Raw genomic sequence first — 21974 nt, forward strand, 5'->3', positions numbered from 1 at the left:
ATAAACGAGATATTTATCATATTTTCGACTATGACATAAACGGGATATATAGTTGAAATTTATCATATTTTTTACTATGATATAAGCGGGATATACGATTGAAATCGATTTCGGGTCTAGATTTAAAGAAAGTATACATAAGTAGATAAGAACGGTTTTAAAACTAAAATCGGGTTAAATGGCGTTTTGGTCACTCAACTGACCGTAAATTTGCAATTGGGTCATCCAACTCAAAAAGCTGTCAGTCACATCATTATACACTTAAAAATTTTCATTCAGGTCACTGGCCGTTACACTCCGTTAAATATTTGATGGAAAGCTGACTAAGCGTCATGACTTGGCACATAAATAAGTCCACCGTGGCATGTACAGTCAGCTGAAGTGGCAATTTGGCCACTCAACTGACTACAAACTTGAAATCGGGTCATCAAACTCAAAAAACTTTCATTTAGGTCACTTATCATAATATCCGTTAAAAATTGAAAAAAAAAAGAATTAAAAGTTTGCAGCACCTTGTTTTCTCTTTTGAAAATTTCAAAACTTATTAACAAATGAAACAAATACACACATAAAATCAATAGTTTCACCCACAAAAACTTAATTTTTGTTTATCTCTTATCGGTGTATATATCTTGAGGTCATTTTGGAAAAACTCATTAAATTTTTGATGGATTTTTCCACAGTGACCAAAAGATATTATAAAATGACAATAGATTTATAAGTATGAAGTTTTTCCAAAATGGCCTTAAGATATATAAAACGATAAGAGATAAATAAAGATTGGGTTTTTGTGGGTGAAACTATTAATTTTATGTGTGTGTATTTGTTTCATTTATTAATAAGTTTCGAAATATTTGAGAGAGAAAAAAAGGTGTTGCATGATAGCTTTTAATTCTTTCTTTTTTCAATTTTAACGTATATTAGGATAAGTGACCTAAATGAAAGTTTTTTGAGTTTGATGATCCGATTGCAAGTTTGTAGTCAGTTGAGTGACCAAAATGCCAATTCAGCTGACTATATATGCCACTGTAGATTTATTTATGCCAAGTCACGACGCTTAGTCAGCTTTCCGTCAAATTTTTAACGGAGTGTAACGGCCAGTGACCTGAATGAAAATTTTTAAGAGTATAATGAGGTGACTGACAACTTTTTGAGTTGGATGACCCGATTGCAAATTTCCAGCCAGTTCAATGACCAAAACGCCATTTAACCCAACTAAAATCAAACAATATCACATGAGTCATCAACCGCGTATTACCGGTGGCTTAATCTTATTATAATCGCGGTGGCTACCCTCGGAGCTGCGTTACATTACAAGTCTCACTTGCATATTTCTATTTCTAAAAGCACTTTAATCACAATTTACAATCTCATCAATTCATCATGTATGAGATCGCCGTAACCCTAAATCAGGTCAATTAGATCATTTTAACCGATAAATCGATAATCACAATTGTCGAAATCGAAGAATTGAAACGAAGAAGATGATGAAGAACAGAGCAAGTAGCAGCGGTGGGAGTGGAAATGGAAATAACAGAGGCGAATCGGAGGTTTTCGAAGTCGGTCGACGTCGAAGCTCTTGCGGTTATTGCAAATCTTCAGTTCGTACTAGTATCACTTATGGTTGATCTCTCTCTCTCTCTCTCTCTCTCTCTCTCTCTCTCTCTCTCTCTCTCTCTCTCTCTCTCTCTCTCTCCCTCCCTCCCTCCCTCTCATTTAGTGAATTATTATATGTTTTGTTGTTTGATTGTTATTGAATGTTTGATTATCGAATTTGTTAGCTAGTTTGACTACATTTGTTTGTTATGTTTGCATTTTAGGCTCGATAATTATTTAGTTGGGGTTTACAATAGTGAATTGTCATTTGTTTTTTGTTTTTTCGACTAGATTATAGTTTGGGACAGTTTCATTGATAGGTTTGTTGTACTTTTCAGTTTCGTTAGCTAGTTTGACTAATTTATATGTTCGGTTTATGTTTCCATATTGATGATTAGTTTATGTAAGTAAATGTAGGTTTGCTTGCGATTCTAGTTTCTGATTCTTTGATCTGTAAGTGTAGTTTTTGATTGTTCTGTTTGCAAGTTAGATATAGACATACAGTTTCCTATTGTTTGATTGTTGTTTTCTTATAGTTTCTTATTGTTTGATTTGTAATTTAGATATAGTTTTTAATTGTTTTATTCTTGTTTTTGTTATAGTTTGTTAGATTTGTAACTGGATATAGTTTCTGATTGTTTTACTTTTGTGTTTGTTATAGTTTCCAGTTTTTTGCTTGCTTGACTAGAATTTTCTGTTCAGTTTACGTGTTAAAATTGAGGATTGATAAATATACAGCATGGAATTAGACCAAGGGGATCCTAACCGAGTATGGAAATAAATTACTATAATATAATGTTGAGATATTAGAATTTAATGGGTTGCTACCCTCAATAAAGTAATACATTTTGTTGCTCCCAAATTTGAATAGAGGTGCTGTGTTCATAACTCAATCAGTTACTAATCTCGATAAAGTAATACAGTTGTCGGTCCTTTTAAATGGAAAAAATTTAATATTTAACTTGATTAATTAATAATCTGTATTAGGTATAAAGTTTTGTGGTCCGTAGGATATTTAATTTATTGATGTTTTACGGTAGTTGTGATTCTATTAAAAATCTGCCGTCTTATCATTAAATGATTATGTGTTTGTGTGTGCGCACGTGCGCGCAGAACTTGATGATTTAAGCATGAATTAACTCATTTTGCAAACCAAGAGAATCTTAAATGCTCAAGATTTATTTGAAAGAAGAAAATTCGAAAAATGATTTGCCAATAGGCAACAGGCTTACAATTTAAAGACTTGTTTGGCAACAATATGATGAACTGAAATGCATATGTGCTTCGATAAAAACAATATTTAAGTTAATATCACTAATATTCTTATTTTTTGCTGTACAGGGTTGTGGGCTAATAGTTTGACAGTCGATGACTATCAAGGTGGTAAATCTTGCACTTGTATATATTTGATCTTTCATATGGCATGCTTTACTTTATTTGGTCTTAGATTGTCTGTCGTCCGGATATCCTCCCTCACACTTTGAATTTTTACACCTATTCAATTGACAAGGGAAATATAGTGTGGTTATGACTTATGGGTCCATATCGTCTAAATTTACAATGATGGTAGTTTTATGCTTCTGTACTAGATAAATGTGCTGGATAGCTGGTTACGATGATCTGAACAACCTATTTACGGAAGAAAAAACATCCCTTTTGAAATGTATAACTATCTCTTCAGTAGTTCCGAAAATAAGCATTCTTTATGCTTTTAAGAAACCCCATTTCAATAACTAAAGATTACCCAAATATTAAAAGGCGTGTTCTTAGATGGACCTCTAGTTGAGCTTGTTAGGTTGGTGTGTGGAGCCTGTCAGGCTTTCTCATAATCAACCTGTTGAATGTAAATATTAAATAATTTTTTAAAATTTGAATGGTTACGCTACCACCCCCTTTAGTTTTATCTCTAACCCAGCCTTTTGTTTTTTCCTGATATATTCATAGTCCCACATAGTTTATATAGATTCCACTATGTTCACTCAAAGAACGATAGACTCATTTTCAAATACATGTATTCAATTTGTCTGTGATAATGACTTGAACAAATCACTCTTACTACTCTAGTTGTGTCAGATGCATATTTTTTAACCCGAAAAATAGGATATGTCGACTCCTTTTCCAATCTTGAGATGTAGACTATATATACCTGGATATGTTATCTAACATCTTGATGATCTCGATGCATCTGTGATACTTCTATTTTTGAAGTGTACACAATATCAAGTTTCTTTGTTTGCCTTTGTCAAATTTTAAATTCTGGAGTGGCGCAAGAAATTCCACATTCTAAGCATTGAAGAAGTAACAATGTAATGTTGTTATTAATTAAGTTTCTTAATTCTCTCATTTGAGCACAAAAGATATTAAGTTAACCAATTTATTTATGGGTCTCAAATACACATGCCATCATTCAGCTTGGGTAAATCAACGCTTTGAGTGATTTATTTTAAAAATAACCAAGATGATAACGCTTATACTAAAGCATGTGCTGTACTTAAGTAAGTCTAAAGTCATTTATTAATATGCTGGCTGTCATAGGCTTATTATTGCCTTTCTTTTTCTAAATATTTTTAGGTTGTATTGCCTAATCTTTGGGTAAGGTAATTATATTACAGTATGGGACATAATTACAGATTGTATTAACCTTTGTTCCAGTTAATTATCTGTCTTTGTGGAAGTTGGCTTTCTACTGCTAATACGTGATTACTTTTCCCTTAGCTATTAAACTTTTTAAATGAGCTGAGGTGTTAGATATCTTCACTGCAACTGAATAATGTTTTAGTTGCAAGGTTCGCCTAGCGGGTACCCCTTTCCTCTTGGTAATAAGATGTGATGAGTTATGCCTGAGCTAAGGCATGCATGCACGAGCTTTTAAATTTCTGTAATTGTCCATGACCAGAAAACAACTCTGTAATGGAATCATTGTTACTTCACATATCTCAACTCTGATAACTCCCTGTTCGGGTGAATTTGAAATCAGCATCTCAACTTGAACTTATGGTATGCCTGTATCCATTTGTAGATCTTCTTGACAGAGGATGGAGGAGATCTGGCTGCTATCTCTACAGACCTGAGATGGATAAGACCTGCTGCCCGCAATATACTATTCGTTTAAAGGCTAGTGATTTTGTTCCTTCCAAAGAACAACAAAGAGTGTCTAAACAAATGCAAAGGTATCTATAAGGTGCTCTGTCATCTCATTTTTAGATGCTTCATACCGTTTTTTAACGCCATGTGCATAGACAGAAAGCACATGTGAATATACAATCTGCCAATAGTTGTACATTACAGTTTTCTCATTGACAATCTGCGAGAATCTTTTGTATGATTTTATTTGTAAGCACGAGAAAGGTCTAACTCAATATATGGTATTTCATCACTTCAAAAGTTTACTCCTTTACTGATGCATTAGAACTAGGCCCGGCAATATGACACGTAACATGCTAACACGAAACGAAACAACACGAAAAAAAATGGATATGGGCTTTGATTTTTGATACACGAAAGTACACGAGCACGAAATTACGCGATAGATTTCGTGTTGGATATGGGTTTTCATTATGGGTACACGAAATATTTGTACATAAATTTTATTATATATATGTTATAATATATTAAGTATATAATTATGTAAAAAATATATGTTTATATGTATATGTAGATATATATCGTAGATACATTAACGAATTTGTAGAGAATTGTATGCAAGTATATATATATATATATATATATATATATATATATATATATATAGGGAAGTGCTCAAATACAAACTAAGTTAGTGTACAAACTACAAACTCAATATAAGCCCTTGGATGAATCTAATCCAATGGCCCCGCAGGGGCAACCACACACCAGTTAATATACACCCTGTCACACATGATTCGCAGATTCCCCTTCGTTTTTAATTTGAATTTTCCCGTTAATCGGTGAACTTTTTTTGAAATCCGACTTCACTGTATTTTTGTTCATCTCGCAACGATCAATTTCCATACCATATGTGCTATATTTCGATTTGATTTAGAGACTTTTTAATTTTAGTTTGTAGTTTGTACGCTAAGATGGTTTGTACCAGAGTAGGACCCTATATATATATATGTATATATATATATATATAGGGTGGTGCTCAAATGAGAACGCCAAATAATATGAGATATGAGATCTAATCTCAGCCCTCCATTTTATATAATAACCTTTAATCCAAGCCACTTATTTCTCCATAATCCACATCTTCTCTCCCGTGTCTTCATCCCTGCCCCATTTCATTTCTTCATCTCTCACCCATCCCTCCCACACCAACCACCATTGCCTGATCTTTACCCCTCTTTCTCCCCATTCCCATGGCTGTTACGGCGTCGTCGCCGCCTCTCTCTCCTCAACCTGTGGCTCCATCCTTTCGTCGGAAACGCGGCTGCTGCATCCCTCGATGCAGGCGCGGTTGTAGCCGCCTGTTATTTTATGGCCGGCGACAACGTGGATGCTTGCCTCCCTCCAACAGCCCCGTCCTTGTTCCTCCATCTCCGTTTTCGATACTCTTCATTTGAATCGATCGTAGTTCGTCAACGACAGATCTGGAGATGGTGTTGGTGGTGGTTTGGTAGTAGTATCACTGTGGCGGTGGTGGTATTGGTTTAATACAATGATTTTTAGGTGGCTGAGAAAGACATGATCGAAAATGATGTGGTGATTATTTTTTTTGCGATGGTGATTTTTGTTTTTTGGTGTTGATTTTGCTTTGTAGTTGGTGATTTTTCATGTTTGAGGAGTCTGTAGATGGTGGTGGTGGTCTGTAGATGGTGGTGATGTGGTGATTTTCGTTTTCTGACAGTGATTTTCATTTTTCCAGTGGTGATTTTTAGTTTTCCGGTGGTGATTTTTAGTTTGACTGTGGTGATTTTATGTTTGCCGGCGGTGATTTTCCGGTGGTCGCCGGAGGTGGTGGTGGCCAGAATTGGTAGTCAGTGGTGGTTGGAGGTGGCAGGTGGTGGAATTAGAATGAAGATGGTGATAAAATATTTAAATATTAAAAATTAATGTTTGGTGAGAGATTGATATAAGGTATAAAATGTGTGGCTGAGATTAGATCTTATATCTCACACTAAGAGTGGTTCTCATTTGAGCAAGACCCTATATATATATATATATATATATATATATATATATATATTTCACATTTAGTAAAAATTATACAGGAAAATATATATTAAATCTATTTTTCGATTAAAATCGTATTTAATATTTTTATATATAATGTACGCGAAAAGTACACGGAAAATACACTAAATGTTTCGGATCGGGTACGGGATTCAAATTAAGTACACGAAATTAATAACAGGCTGATACAGGTTTCACCTTCGAGTACACGAAACACGAAAATACACGAAACAAAAGTATACAAAATGAAACGATTGCCACCTCTAATTAGAACATGTGTCGTTCAGCATGCTTGTATAGCAGACAGTTCACAAATTATGTTTTATTGTGGTTATACAAATTTTTCGATATGCAAACCTCAGTCTTAAATATTTTTCTTGAAAGTAATTCAACTTTTCTCTTGGTGAACTTCAGCAATGTACTGACAAAGGTGTTGCATCACTTGCAGATTCCTAGACGGCAACTTTGAGGTGAAAGAATCACAGAAGAGCTTGGATAACCCATATACTTCAAACAACTTGAGCAGCCTTGTCCAAAGCTCTACAATAGCTTCGGCAGGACAAGAGTCCCTAAAGCCGAACACCGAGGAGAAAAACCAAGATGTAGAACTTTTAAGTTTTTTGTCTGATCAGATTAATTGTGCTGCACGTGCATGTATTGAACGTGGGGAGTTTCCTTTAGATATTTTGTTGCCAAAACCTTCTGTCAAAAAAGTTTCGCAAGGTAAAAAAAAACTACTTGCCGAAGGATCAGAAGATCTTTTATACTCTAGCAACATTTCTTTCCTGATTAAAGCTGCTCTAGTGCGGAGGGATAGAAGGCATGACATGAAAGGATCTGGAGGTAGCAAGCAAGAGAATGAAGAATTGATAAATACAGAACTTACTTCACAAGCAATTGCTGAAAAACTTGTAACTTATTTGAATAATCTAGCTGATACATCTGGTTTATCAGCTAGAGCTTGCAATGGGCACATTAATTTCTATGCTACGACAAAACAAGCTCGTTCAGATGAAGTTGTGGACGTAGCTATGGTCCGGAAAGAGTCCCGCGGCGAGAGTGTAGATGAAGGAAGTTCTATGAAGAAGGTTTCTGGGGGTACACTGGGTAAAAGAAAGAGGCTTGAGATTATATTGAAAAGATCTTGTTTTGATCCTAAAGAATATGAATTGTACAGGAAATACCAGATTAATGTGCATAATGATGCACCAGATCATGTCTCAGAATCTTCTTACATGAAATTTTTGGTTGACAGTCCATTAGTATATGTTCCATCAAATGGTGACGACACTGTTCCTCAATGTGGCTTTGGTTCTTTTCATCAGCAATATGTTATTGATGGCCGACTGGTTGCAGTAGGGGTGATTGATATCCTGCCTAAATGCTTATCGAGCAAATATCTCTTTTGGGATCCAGAATATGCTTCTTTATCGTTGGGAAAGTACTCAGCTCTCCAAGAAATTAGTTGCGTCAGGGAGAATCAAGCCCATTGTAGGAGTCTTCAGTATTATTACATGGGATACTATATCCATTCCTGTAACAAGATGAGATATAAAGCAGCTTACCGTCCATCCGAGCTTCTCTGCCCCCTTCGTTACCTGTATGTATCTTTTCTTTACAATTTACATAACTCAAAGACGTGCAGGCATGATGAGAGAATATCGGGAATTCTCAAACCTTGTAAATAATAGATACTTCTGTTAAAACAATTTTTCATCAAAGTTGATGTAGGTCAAGATCTAGAGTTAGGGATCCGGGAACTCCTCCCGGATATGTATCTAAAAGCAAGACCATTCTTCATTAAGAGTTTCAAACACAATTTCAAATCAGTTCAATTTGAATCTTACTAATGGAATGATGTGTAGGAGGCGAATCAATAAATTTTCCCATATCACTTGTTATAGATAACTACAACCTTTTATTATAAATCTAGAATTCTAGAATATATTGGATAGGTAAGTTAAATATCCATATATCTAAATAATAGTATGTAATAATAATTAGCAAAGTATATCATTTCTTTCTCTGCCTTGGGATTTAATATACTTTTGCGGTGAGATCTGTTTCCTTGCAACAAAATATCATACTTGGTTTATCACCTCATTCCTTTTCAATTCTATTTTTTACATGGTAACAGGTGCCATAGTTGCTATATATCTGTTTTACGAGTGCTGTGCTGAGTAGGTAACTTTGATTTCTTTTTTGACAATTATTTCATTGTTCTCAGGTGGTTTCCTTTTGAGATTGCAAAGCCATGGCTTGATAAAAAACGTTATGTGATCTTATCTGATCTACACAATTTGCAAGCTGTAGAATCATCAACTCCCAAGTTGAGTTCAAGTCAATTAGAGCCGCCGCATGACAATTCCTTCCAAGAAGAAAACAATGATGTTCCTTTTGATGAGGATGAAGAAATGTCTGAAGTTGATTCTGAAGATTCAGAGGATGAATCTGACCCAGAGACTAATGATTTGGCGTTACCTGAATTTGAAGATCCAAATGTTGGGGATGTTTTAATTGGGTTGAAAGGATCACGCTTGAGATACCAGGTATGTGACTCGGTTCTTGGGTATTTCAACCACCTCTATTCTGACTTTACTAATGTATTCAGTGGTTCGTTGCAAAATTTGCAGTACCCGCCTAGAATTGTAATGAATTTCTTGAAAGTTTACTCGAGAAAAAAGCAAGTTGAAAGAATAAAGAGAGTACTTGGCATTATAGGGTTTAGTTTTTGTAGAAAATGGGCATCATAAGCTCTTAAAACATAATAGTACACAAGACAACGACATTCTTAATATATGACCTTGGATTATTGAATAAAAATTGTTGCACAGTTACACTTTAGATCCTTAATGTGAGTGTTTCCTTAAAATAGGTATTTATTCCTTGCTGGTGACATCATTAGATTGGTAAATGTTATGTTGAAACACCTACTTTTTGGAGTGATTTTTCGATGTGTTATCGAGTATACTTTGATTCAGTATTTATTTGAGGATATCAGGTCTCAATCTATATCTCCTGTTTTTGAAGGATATACACCACGCTTTGGCTCCTAATCAGAGGAGTCACCTGGTAACGAAGTTGCGCATGTACAAGGAGGCTGTTGGTGAAAAACTTTCAAAGCAAATGGTTTTGTCACTAGGGTGACGTGAGACCGAGGAAATGCGAACTGATATCGAGGGAACATTTTTCTCTACATTCTACATTCATTTTCTTGATCTAGTGTTGGAATTCTGAACTTGGGTGTAGTTCCAACAGAGTTCTGGAGTCTGCTTTGTAAACAATGACATGCCCATCAAGGCAGCAATGCTTGTGCAGTAGAATCATTAAAGAAAATATTTGACGCCCAAATAGCAGAATCATGTATGCTAACAGAAGTATAAATTATATAATAGTACTGATTTCGCTGTCCCTGAATGTTTTTTTTTACAAAAATCAGTTCAAATATGAATGTTCTGGCATGAAAACAAAAAAGGCCACCCCGTCGTCATAGTATATACAAAATAAAACAATCTATACAAGTTTTTTTTATTTTAATTTTTACTTTAAGGTAAATTACATGAAATTGGATATATCACGTATATTTTGTCTTGGGGTTCTATAAAGAATGATGTGCAAAATTTATGGAGAGCTATTTTACGGAACAAAATAGCAGCAGATAGCGTTTCGTAATAACTCTGATTAGTAAAAAACAATAAGAAAATATAGTTTATAGAACAAAATAGCAGATAGCGTTTCATAAAAACTCCGACTAGTACATAAAACAATAAGAAAATATACATCGGATACAATGAGGTTGCTGGCCTAACGTGGTTACAGCCGGATTTTGTTCTGGGACGGGTTTAAAGAAAAAAAAGAAAGAAAAGCAAGAGCGTAAATTAACTTGAAAGTTTATTTTCAAAATAAAAAAGAAAAAAGAAAGTTAAGGAAATTTTTATATAGATTTTTCTCAAAATTTCTTGTGCGGAGAAACTGTAAATTTTTTTATTTGAATTCAGGAACGGTAACACTATCTATACTCTTAAATATAGAAATAGAAATTTGTTCTTTATAATTTAGCAAAAAAAAAAGAAATTTGTTCTTTATAATTTATATTTTGTATATTTATTGATTGTGAAAATATAACTCCTTATTGTCTAAATGTTTTTCTATGATGATTGCGTCATTGAACAATGACATTAATACCAAACCAAACCAAACATACTCAGTATATCCCGCTTAGAGCAGGGTCTGAGGAGGGTAAGATGTACGCAGCCTTGCCCCTACCCTTAAAGTAGAGAGGCTGTTTCCGTGAAGACCCCCGGCTTAGTGGAACATTCAAATTCTTCTAAAAGAGTCCATTAATAACATTAATAACATTAATAACGAACCTAAACTAGTGGAACATGAAATCAAATTATTCTAAAAGAGTCCATGTCTAATTGTCGTGAAGTCTTTTAACACTCAGTTTTGTGACCGTTGAGTCTGTTCACGGACGACGTGGAGTTAAAAACTTTACAGTTCATCCACGGGTAAAAAGTGGTGGACGGGTAGATTGTTTTTTCTGGAACATTAATTCTTTAAGCGCTAGACGCATAGAAAGATCATTTGTGATCACCCATTGCACTCACTTCATTTCTAGCAAAAAAAAAAAGAGCAACAAGTGAGGGTTAAAACTTGGCATTGTGAAGAGAGATTGTTGGAGCAAAGGAACACACTCAAATTTGTGATAATATCTTACTCTAATTTAGTTGATTTGTAGTGTTATTATTATGAGAAATTCTTTGTTTGAAGATTTTGTTCTAAGAAAAAGAGTTGAAATTGTTGATGATAATGATTTTGTACATGTAGATCCTACATGATGTTGTTAAAGTTGATAGAGTCGTAGATAAGGTGTTTATTGATATTAAAGATGATGAAGATGTTGTTGATGAAACATAATATGTTAGTGTTGATGAAGATGTTATTGGTTATCAAAATGTTGTTAATGATGATTACGCCGCTTCTGTCATTGTTGCTGGATTGACTGTAGGGCTTGCTTCTATTGGACCCAGTGTTGGTCAAGGTACTGTTGTACGCCAAGTTGTAGAAGGTATAGTGAGACAGCCAGAGACAAAGAGAAAAATATGAGGTACTTTATTACTTAGTCTAACTTTTATTTGCGAATCCTTTTGTTTAATCTTATAGATAAGAAAAATATAATTTTTGCATATTATATTGTCTTGAACCTGTCATTTGATTTTTTGAATTATAACAAGGTTTTATTCTGAGAATTACTTATTCGTAGAGAAAATAATGCACGTGAAGGGTTGATTCACGGATGAGGAATTAGCATACCTACTCGCTTTCATCCTTCCCGTTCGTAGTTTAAGGAAACCCCTTTTTAGGTGTTTTTAAGAAGAGTTTTATTAAAGGGGGTAAATCCTTGTTTATAAATTGAATCTTTTTTTGGCTCGATTTTATTGAGATATATCCGGGGCGGATACAAATAAAACTCTATTTTTTTAGTCTATTTATAGGAGGAGATCATATGAAAAATGTAACTGATTCTTTTGTTTCTTTGGGCCACTATAGCTGTATTTTTCAGAATCCAACTAACTGTATTTTTTATGTTATAACTAGTAAAGACAGGTACATGATCTCACGAATGACTTCTGAATAAAGAAATCATATGAAAGGACCATAACATTTCATGATTTATGTTGTAGTACCAGGTGGACTTTTAGCTAGTGTGTATCATCTTACGAGAATAGAGTATGGCATGGATCGACCAAAAGAGACATGCAGAAAAGTATTTTCCCTGAGGAAGATTCCTCAGATTAATTTTGTCTATTTTCTAGGTTTGGAAAGGTTTGGATTTTCAGGAATGGGAGTCTTTTGATATGTTAGGAATATCTTATGATAATAATCCGTGTTTGAACCGTATCTTATTGCCTGAAAATTGGATCGGATAGCCTTTACGTAAGGATTATATTACCCGAATTTTTATAAAATACAAGATGCTCATTGAAAAATAAAAAAATTGTTATTTCATTTCTAGAGTTCCATAGATTCAAGGTTCTGTTATATCTTAGTCTTGTTTGTATTATGGACAGTCTAACAACTAATTTAGCCTTTCGAATATGTATATGCGTATGAGGTATTAGGTATTCACTTTATTTTTGAACAATAGGGGAAAAGAAGGAATCTAAAATAGAATTCATTTTTGGTACATATTTTATATAAAAAAGCCTTTACCCATTTATAAAATAGATGAGGTATATCTCTAAAGACCGAGGCGGATAAACGTATGTAATATGATCTAAACTATTAATGAATATATATATGTCAATTTATATTAAGTATAAATTAATTTTTTGAAAAGAGACTCAAAAATTAATCATGTGCCAGGAACAAGATTTAAACCCGTGACACGAGAATTTTCAGTCCACTGCTCTACCAACTGAACTATCCCGACCATTCCACTTCCGATACTGCATCTCATTTTACTAGATAACTTAGGTCTATGTCAATTTAAAGGTTATTGTTATTTGACAATGTAAACAATGAGTTAGATTGTAAAAGGTGGTTATTGTTATTTGACAATGTAAACAATGAGTTAGATTGTAAAAGAGGGGTTGAATACATTCTACAAAAATTTCAAACTATTTTTTCAAGACAGATTATATTAAGAACACATTGAGATATCGAAATCTAAACAGAAATTTAAAAGAACAAGGATCTTAAAAATTTCAGGTGGATTGTTTTGTCCACCTGAGAGATTTTTCTATTAAAAACCTCCCAAGTAAAATTTACTTGGCTGCTTACAAAAGAATGAAGAGCTAAAATTTACAAATTCTTGCTAGCTATCTCTTGCTCTTCAGTTCTCGGTGTGTTGGATACATTGAAATTAAAATTACAATGTGAATATATACTAACAAACTAAGCTAGTCTGCAAAAGCATACACCTACTCATTTTCTAACAGTTACAGATATAGAATTTCTTGGACTTGATAGTACTTTTGGCAGTTTGAAATTCTTGTTGCTTTGCTTGAAATGGTATGCTTCGATATTCTCAATATTTGACTAAACTCTTTTTGATTTAGCTTCCAAAACTGGTGCAGCACCTTTCGCATCAACCCATGTGACTTTTGTCCTTTACTTGACTTGTAACTGTCAATTGATAGTCATCAACTGCTATAAAGAATATATTCGTTCATAACTTCTTGAATCATTAATTGATAGCTTTACGGCTTAGCCATTGACGGATTGATGCAACCATTGATGATGTATTTTATTCAGCCGTTGATGCTTTGACTAGTCATTGATCTTCATTTCACTTGTATAGATTACATGACTTCAAATATTTACAATTATGTCACCCTATCTATACATCCATTGATTGAACAATTGCTATATTAGTTGATCAATATTATATCCATTGTGACGACCTGGGTCAAATCCCGAGTCTTTTCAGAAAATCAGGTCAAGTCCTGAAATTCGAATCCGAAAATAAACCCAAATATACTGGCCCAGTTGCAACAACTTGGGTAATCCACAAGCCCACCACATGCCCTCAAAAGATCATGATTTGTTGGTGCAACTGATAGTAGTACTTATGCTTATAAACTGAACTGAAGTCTCCACACTTCTCGATGTGGGACTGGGATGTTACAAACTCCCCCACTTATTCCTAACATCCTCGTCAGGTCGAAACGGATAGCCCATGGCCCAGATCGTACCTCTCTGGCCATGTGGGATAATACCGGCTGACTTCATGTCCCCACCTCCGGACTCTTGCCATTGTGGGATAATACCATCAGCCTTCGTGTCCCCACCTCCGGCAACTTGACGAGTCAATCTTTCAAAACATGGCTCTGATACCATATGTGACAACCCAGGTCAAATCCCGAGTCTTTTCAGAAAATCGGGTCAAGTCCCAAAATCCGAATCTGAAAATAAGCCTAAATTACCTAGTCCAACTACAACAACTTGGGTAATCTACAAGCCCGCCATAGGCCCCTAAAAGATCATGATTTGTTGGTGCAACTGGTAGTAGTACTTATACTTATAAACTGAACTAAAGTCTTCACACTTCTCGATGTGGGACTGAGGTGTTACACAGAGTTTTTTTTATACATATGCAACAAACTTCTATTAGATTATATTTTTAAATGTATTTTATATTAAAATTATAATATCTAATGTAATTTAGTTGTTTTTCTAAAAATTTATATGGTTCCAAAATTAAATGGCACTCATAATTTGTTTTTATTAAGAAAAATAATCAAAAACATGCAACCAGAGGGCAGAAAACATCCGGTGTCAGGTCCGAACTTCCAATCTATAATCACATTTATGAACACATTCACTTTTTCTCGTATATGCTGGTCAAGTAATAATTTCTTATAAAACATATCCTTTTTTATTTAGTATGTGGGGATTAAATTCGTCTTATTAATTTTAATACTATGAATTGATATTATTAATTTTAATATGTTGCTTAAGAAAATATGCTAGATAAGTTTAATTTTTTAATGATATGATTTATATGCTTTTAGAATTAAAATTAGTTGGTAATGTTTGATTTGGTTTTAAAAAAAATCATAAACATGTGAAAGACAAAATTTGTTTTGGATTAGAAAAAAGAATCATAAATATGCAAGTAGATATTCGTTGCCTTATATTTTTTTTTTCTTTTTTTTAATCTTACTATGCTTATTTATCATGTATATGATCCACCGGGTGATAAACTTTTAATATTAATCAAATCATACGACTAAATTATCTCCTTAACGCTTATTTACGATGTATATAAAGATAATAGAATGATAAATAAGAATGGATATAGATAGAAATCATGAAGTTGATAAGGATCAGAAGGTGAGAAAAAAGCGATAGTAATACGTAAGATTTGTATGTATACAGGAGTGGACATGAGTTATTTTTGGATTTACACGCATGCACACATACAGGATTGTTTCTATTAGAATTCTGTATATAAATATTACTGTATATCTTTATTTTTTGTGATATAATATATGTATGGATGAAATTACCTAATTAATTAGTTTTCATTTTTAAATTTATATAGTTTAAATTTATAAATTTAAGAAAAATCAAATCATTAAACCGAAATAAATTTATTAATAGATAAAATTTATTACACATTAAATATATATAAACTTAATAATAAAGCATAAATTACTAAAAAAGTATGGAAATTTTTTAATATTTGTAACTATCAACTTTATTTTTACTTCTTTTATCAAATCATAACCAACTTAAAAGCTAAAAACATAGATGGTGTTTTATAACCACTCGTAGGCCTACTTCTGGTTTGGGTTTATAAAATAAAAACACTTATTTCTACTGTTTGTATAAAAATCGAAAAACACTTAAAAAAATTAGGATTACTTAGATTTTGTTTAGCGATTTCTTTTTTTTTTTTTCAAATAATTTAATTACTTATAAGTGTTAAGCTTCTGATGATCAAACAAAAAACAATTATTTTAACCTCATTCAAACGAACAATCGTTTATTTGATTTGCCAAACAGGCCCAGTAGGGTTGTTCTGGAGTAATTTGAACTAAAACGATCGATTTGATCATCAATGCCATCACAAAAGGTCAAAAATTCGAGTCGCTGGATCACATGTACCATCAGGAAACGAAATTTCTTTTACCTTGCATTAATAAAAATAACCCTGAAATACTTCATTAATTACCATTCAATGCCACTCTCCCCCTCTCTTCTTCCCATCTTCAAAATACTCTCTCTCTACATTTTCTTCATAATACCCTCTCTCTCTCTCTCTCTCTCTCTCTCCATCTTTTTTTTAACTCTTTTGTTTCTGCAACTTAAAACATTCCATCCATAACCATCTCTCTCCAATATACCATACAAATAATATATTTACTTATGACCCTTTTAATTTTCTTCCTTCACTATGTAGATTGTAGCTGTATTTATGAAGTCTGAGCACTTTCTGATCCGTACAAAAATTTGAAAAACAAAAAAAAATTCAATCTTTTTTCTGGGTATTGGTTTTAACTTAATTTTAGATCTGGGTGTTGTTTGTTTTAATTTATTGTAGAGCTGAAAGTGTTGATTTTGATTAAAAAGCTTGGGTTTTGTTGTGTTTTTGCAGTTGTGAAGTCGAGGTTTTGGGGATTTTGGGGCTAAAGATTGCAACTTGAGCAATGAACAGGAGTTTTATAGCTCCGGAAAGAGGAATGCAAAGTGGGGTTTTGAATCAGAGGCAGCAAACGAGGGCTGCTGCGATGAAGGAGAAGGATGATGAGCTTGCTTTGTTTCTCGAGATGCGGAGGCGTGAGAAGGAGCGTGATAGTCTGCTTGCTCAGAATGTCGATGAGTTTGAGGCTCCTTTGGGTATGATTGATTGTGTTTTTTCATGTTTTATCTTTGAATTGTGGTAAAGTTTGGATTTTTGGGGATTTCTCATTGTTTGGTATGTTTTCGTGTTTTTTTGCGTTGATGATTTGATGCTCGGTTTGTATGATTCATTGCTTGTTTGAGATATTTGGTGTTTACAATTGTGGTAAAGTTTAAAATTTATATGGTTTTTTGTTGTTAAAACAGTGTTTGATATTTGAATTGTGGCGCGAATTAAGTGGAAACTGCTAAATAAATGTGGAGATTCGGTGATGTTTTTGCTTGTTTGGAATAAGTAGTGTTTCTTATATAGTAGGACAGTCGCGCCGAATTTTATGTATAGAAAGTTCATGTTATTTGGTTGAATGTTGCTTATTGATTGACGTTGAATATTGTTAAAGTAAATTGTTGTCGTTTTGCTTATTGTCGTTAAGTTTGTCATATGCCTTTGCGAGTCGAATTTGGCTAACGTCCATGTTTTTTAAAAATTAATCTGCAGAATTGACAACGGGAAGTTCTCCTATATTTAATATTGAATCAACCACACCAGCGCCAACAAGAAAGACTGCTGCTGACGAGTTTCTGAATTCCGACAATGATAAAAATGATTATGACTGGTAATTTTTTGAAATTTTTACACTAAATTTAAGGTTTCGTGGATATGAAATGTGTGCACATACTACTATGTATTATAATTGCTCTTCCTTATTGAACTTCCCTTCACCCTTTTTGTGATGGTTCTCCAATTTATCGAAGATGACAGATATTTAAATGCTCACACACACACACACACACGTCTAGAGAAGAGGAGGGGGTATCTACTAGGCCACAGTGCTAGGATGAATTATTATTTAAATATCTCTATTTGATGTGATGTTGGCAATTACTAAGATGTTTGGTATTTCAGGCTTCTGACTCCTCCCGGCACTCCACTTTTTCCTTCACTAGACATGGAATCACTAAGGACCTCTGGGAATCACAATGGAAGTCCTAAAGCTCGACCAACTGCTTTGAAATCTAGAGTAAGCGCAATTCTAGTTTCACAACTAGTCCTAGTTTAAGTGATTGCATGATTTCATAATCCATATGTGATGGTTGGTATTGATGATAGTTTGAGTTATTGGATATTATAGCTCCAGTTGATATAGTTTGAGCTTTTTTGCCTGTTAATAAAAAATGATGTTTATGAAAAACATAGTTGATGCTTGATTCTTTTGCAATCTTAATCTATAGTGTGATGATGTGCTGTGCAATCTAAATCATACTATGCATATCTGGAGATTTCTTTAAAATCCAACAAAATCATGTTTACTGCCAACTGATATTTAAGCCTACATATGCTGAACTATCCTCATAATGTCTTCCTATTATTTCGTTTTTTGCTGTGTTTTTAGCTTGCAAATTCCGAGCTAGAGCCTACTGCAAGAAACAACCTTGCATCTAGACAGTCAGTTTTGGCTCCTGGGTTGAATACATCCAGTGCAGGAGTCAGAAGGCCCTCTTCTTCTAGCGGCCCAGGATCAAGACCTGCTACACCAACTGGACGTCCTACTTTGACCTCAGCCTCTAAACCTTCAGTGGTTTCAGGTTCTAAACCCTCATCCATGACTGCATCCAAACCATCTGTTACCATGACATCTAGACCTACAAGGTCTTCAACACCCACTCGTGCCACCTTGCCTTCAACTAAGCCTGCAGTCCCTGCAAGATCCTCAACACCTACAGCAAGGTCTACTGCAAGATCCTCCACACCTACATCTACTGCAAGATCCTCCACACCTTCATCTACTGCAAGATCCTCTACACCTACATCGAGGCCTACTGCAAGATCCTCTACACCTACATCAAGGCCTACTGCAAGATCCTCTACTCCTACATCGAGGTCCACTGCAAGATCCTCAATGCCAACTAGACCTTCTGCCCCTGCAACGAAGCCTACATCCAGGCCAGCAACACCAACTCGTAGACCAAATACGCCGTCAACCACATCAAATACATCTGCTCCCCCAGTAAAATCTCCTTCAGTTGCAAAAGCAGCTACTACTGCGACAAGAAATCCAGCACCCCCACGCCCTAGCTCCCCCACAGTGAGACCAAGACCGTGGAACCCCGCGGAGATGCCGGGTTTCTCTAATGAAGTTCCGCCTAATTTACGTACTTCACTTTCTGACCGGCCTCCATCAGTTACCAGGGGAAGGCCTGGTGCGCCAAGTGTTCGATCTTCTTCAATTGATCCTGCTCCCAATGGAAGGATTAGACGTCAATCATGTTCGCCATCAAGAGGACGTCCACCTAATGGAATGAATTATAACACTGGTAACTCCGTTCCTGCTTTAAATCGTGCATACGCTAAAGCTAATGACAATGTGAGTCCTGTTATGTATGGAACCAAGATGGTTGAGAGGGTTATAAATATGCGTAAACTTGTGCCACCAAAGCAGGATGACAAACACTCACCTCGTAGTAACTTATCTGGCAAATCTTCATCTCCAGACAGCTCGGGATTTGGACGAAATTTCTCTAAGAAGTCGATGGACATGGCTATAAGGCATATGGTACATCTCTTTTTTACCCTGCTTATCTTTATGGATCTAATTCGTTCTTTTTTTAAAAAAAAAATTTATTTGTTGTACTTTAATGATATGCTTATTTTGAAAACCTACTGTGAATTAACCTGGTGCAGTCTTTAGTAATAATATATATATTGATCCTCTGTTGAGCAGGATATAAGGAGGAACATTCCTGGAAATCTGCGACCTTTAATGACAAATATCCCTGCTTCCTCCATGTATAGTGTAAGATCTGGTCCTGCACCAAGAAGCAGAACAATTGGCGTTTCAGACTCTCCTCTTGCAACAAGCAGCAATGCCAGTTCTGAAGTGAGTATCAGTAACAATGCACTATGCGTGGATACAAGTGAATTTGATGACGATATTAACAGTGAAAGGGGTGTTCCATCGCCTGCCAGTGTAAGGGGCAGGTGATGATCAATGTTGAGTTTAAAACTAGTTAAGTTACCCATTTCTAGTTAGTTTTTATTATCTAGTTGCATTAGAGGAGGTACTAGTTATGGCTAGAGAGAACTGATAGAACAGGTGGTTTTTATTTTCGCATAATTTTATGTAAAGTTAGATCTGACTAATTAGCTCCTTCCGTAGTCTTGGCAATATGAGAAACATTTGAAACCATCTGTCTCTGCAACTTACCTGCGTCCGCAGGGGATTTAGATCAATGTTTAAATACTTGTCTACATAAGTCTTGTTTTTTAAATTCTTTGTTTATGGCTAGTGTTTGTTTTTATATTTATATTATTTGCTTGCAACGGGATTTTCTGCAAAAAGTTGCATTGTTTGGATCGATGGGTCCTTGTATTAACAGCGTTGCTATTGGCATTAACAAGCATAGTTTGGGGCGATGGGTCCTTGTATTGTCAGTCCCCTGATGAGTATGCATTGTAGTATCAACTCATAGTTACAAGAGACCAAGGCTCCGAAATTGGCCGTCTACTAGAATGGGCGGAAACGGGCGAAGAAATAGCTTCGCCCGTCTCCAAGGGGATACATATAAGATCATAAGATTTAGCCATAAACTGCAATATAGAGTAACTTTTGAGGAGAATTTAAAAGGAGTTTCCCCAGGTCATGCAATGACTCTTCTTATTGCAACTTCTTGTGATCAACAAGAATAGTATACTTTGCATGTGCGTTCTATGCTAAACTAGAACAAGTCAAGTCTTACATTTAGCCCCAGACAGATACATAGATTTGGGTGGTGAATGTTTCCTAAAGTTTTGTACTCAGTGCTGAAGCTTCTTACTGCACCTCTTCGCTGAAGGTTGGATACTTAAATTGCAACAGCTGTTCCAATTCCATCTTCCATCCCACTATTCCTTGCGAGAAGGCGAAGATATATATTGGTGACGAGATGTTCCTTGATAAACAGAGCCAAAACCTCCTGCACCGACTAAGTTGGTTGAGGAGAATCCATTAGTTGCTTTATGCAGATGAATATATGGCACGGTGACTGATGATAACGTCGTTGATCGTGAATATGCAGCCATCTTCTTTGTCCTGCGCCATTTGGAAAAGATTATGAAGCTATCATAGATAATTTTGTCAGATCCTAAAATATTATTTGTCAGACGTATCTTTTTAAGATACTGTGAACTTCTAAAATCTACAGATATGGGGCCTATAAAATTGTTGAACTGCAAATCGATAACTTGAAGTGTGGAAGCATTAGAAAGTGACATAGGAATGCTACCACCAGTGAATCTGTTATGTGATAACTGAATCTTCTGCAGAATGGGAAGAGTCAATCTGAAGTCTGATGAGGATCATACCGGAGAGTTTATCAGAATAAAGTTCCAGAATGACTAACCTCTTAGCTTGTTCCAAGGTATGTGGTATGTTTCCTTCCAAAGCATTTCTTCCTAAGCGTACAACTTTTAGCCTGAAAAGACCATCTACTTCTTGAGGAATTACACCTTGAAAACAGGTGTCGTAGAGAATGATTTCACCAAGATAACTCATGTTCCCTATATCAAGAGAAAAAGAACCTACCAAACCTTTAGATGAAAGGTTTATGCGGGTGACTCTTTTGCGCCGTTTGCTGCATATAATGCCTTCCCAGAGGCAGAAATGGAGAGACATATTCCATGAGCATCTTCAAATGTGGCTAAAAAGTTTAAAAGATGGACAGTGCAACTATTTTGAATTTTTGATACATTGTTCTAAGTTGAGCACTTCGGTAATCATAGGAACCGGAGACTTGTATACTCCCCCCATTAGAATGAAGAAACTAATACCAAGACATAATAACCTGCAACTCCGACCAATGATTATTGACTGCATGAGCACAAGAAGTTTCTAATT

The 21974-nt window shown here is 34.9% G+C and overlaps 2 protein-coding genes across 2 annotated transcripts; both read left to right on the forward strand.

Annotated features, from left to right (window-relative positions):
- Nucleotides 1-1235: 1235 nt before the first annotated feature.
- Nucleotides 1236-10158, forward strand: LOC108199726 (arginyl-tRNA--protein transferase 2). Its single transcript, XM_017367668.2, has 6 exons — nt 1236-1623; nt 2938-2976; nt 4616-4766; nt 7196-8347; nt 8975-9296; nt 9778-10158. Exons 1-6 carry the CDS (start codon nt 1485-1487, stop codon nt 9892-9894), a joined length of 1920 nt encoding a protein of 639 aa, XP_017223157.1. The 5' UTR covers nt 1236-1484; the 3' UTR covers nt 9895-10158.
- Nucleotides 10159-16414: 6256 nt separating this feature from the next.
- Nucleotides 16415-20355, forward strand: LOC108200023 (uncharacterized). Its single transcript, XM_017368079.2, has 6 exons — nt 16415-16745; nt 16856-17097; nt 17600-17717; nt 18008-18122; nt 18495-19655; nt 19824-20355. The coding sequence occupies exons 2-6, from the start codon at nt 16908-16910 to the stop codon at nt 20082-20084; spliced, it is 1845 nt and encodes a 614-aa protein (XP_017223568.1). The 5' UTR covers nt 16415-16745; nt 16856-16907; the 3' UTR covers nt 20085-20355.
- Nucleotides 20356-21974: the final 1619 nt, after the last annotated feature.

The sequence above is a fragment of the Daucus carota genome, chromosome 8 (assembly GCF_001625215.2).
Source record: "Daucus carota subsp. sativus chromosome 8, DH1 v3.0, whole genome shotgun sequence".
In the NCBI taxonomy this organism is placed as follows: Eukaryota; Viridiplantae; Streptophyta; class Magnoliopsida; order Apiales; family Apiaceae; genus Daucus; species Daucus carota.

Coding starts and splice junctions, on each gene's coding strand:
- LOC108200023 (XM_017368079.2), top strand. CDS start 16,908: ATGAACAGGAGTTTTATAGCTCCGGAAAGAGGAATGCAAAGTGGGGTT. Junction 17,098..17,599: donor TGAGTTTGAGGCTCCTTTGG/GTATGATTGATT, acceptor ATTAATCTGCAG/AATTGACAACGGGAAGTTCT. Junction 19,656..19,823: donor ACATGGCTATAAGGCATATG/GTACATCTCTTT, acceptor TCTGTTGAGCAG/GATATAAGGAGGAACATTCC.
- LOC108199726 (XM_017367668.2), top strand. CDS start 1,485: ATGATGAAGAACAGAGCAAGTAGCAGCGGTGGGAGTGGAAATGGAAAT. Junction 2,977..4,615: donor GACAGTCGATGACTATCAAG/GTGGTAAATCTT, acceptor ATCCATTTGTAG/ATCTTCTTGACAGAGGATGG. Junction 9,297..9,777: donor GATCACGCTTGAGATACCAG/GTATGTGACTCG, acceptor CTGTTTTTGAAG/GATATACACCACGCTTTGGC.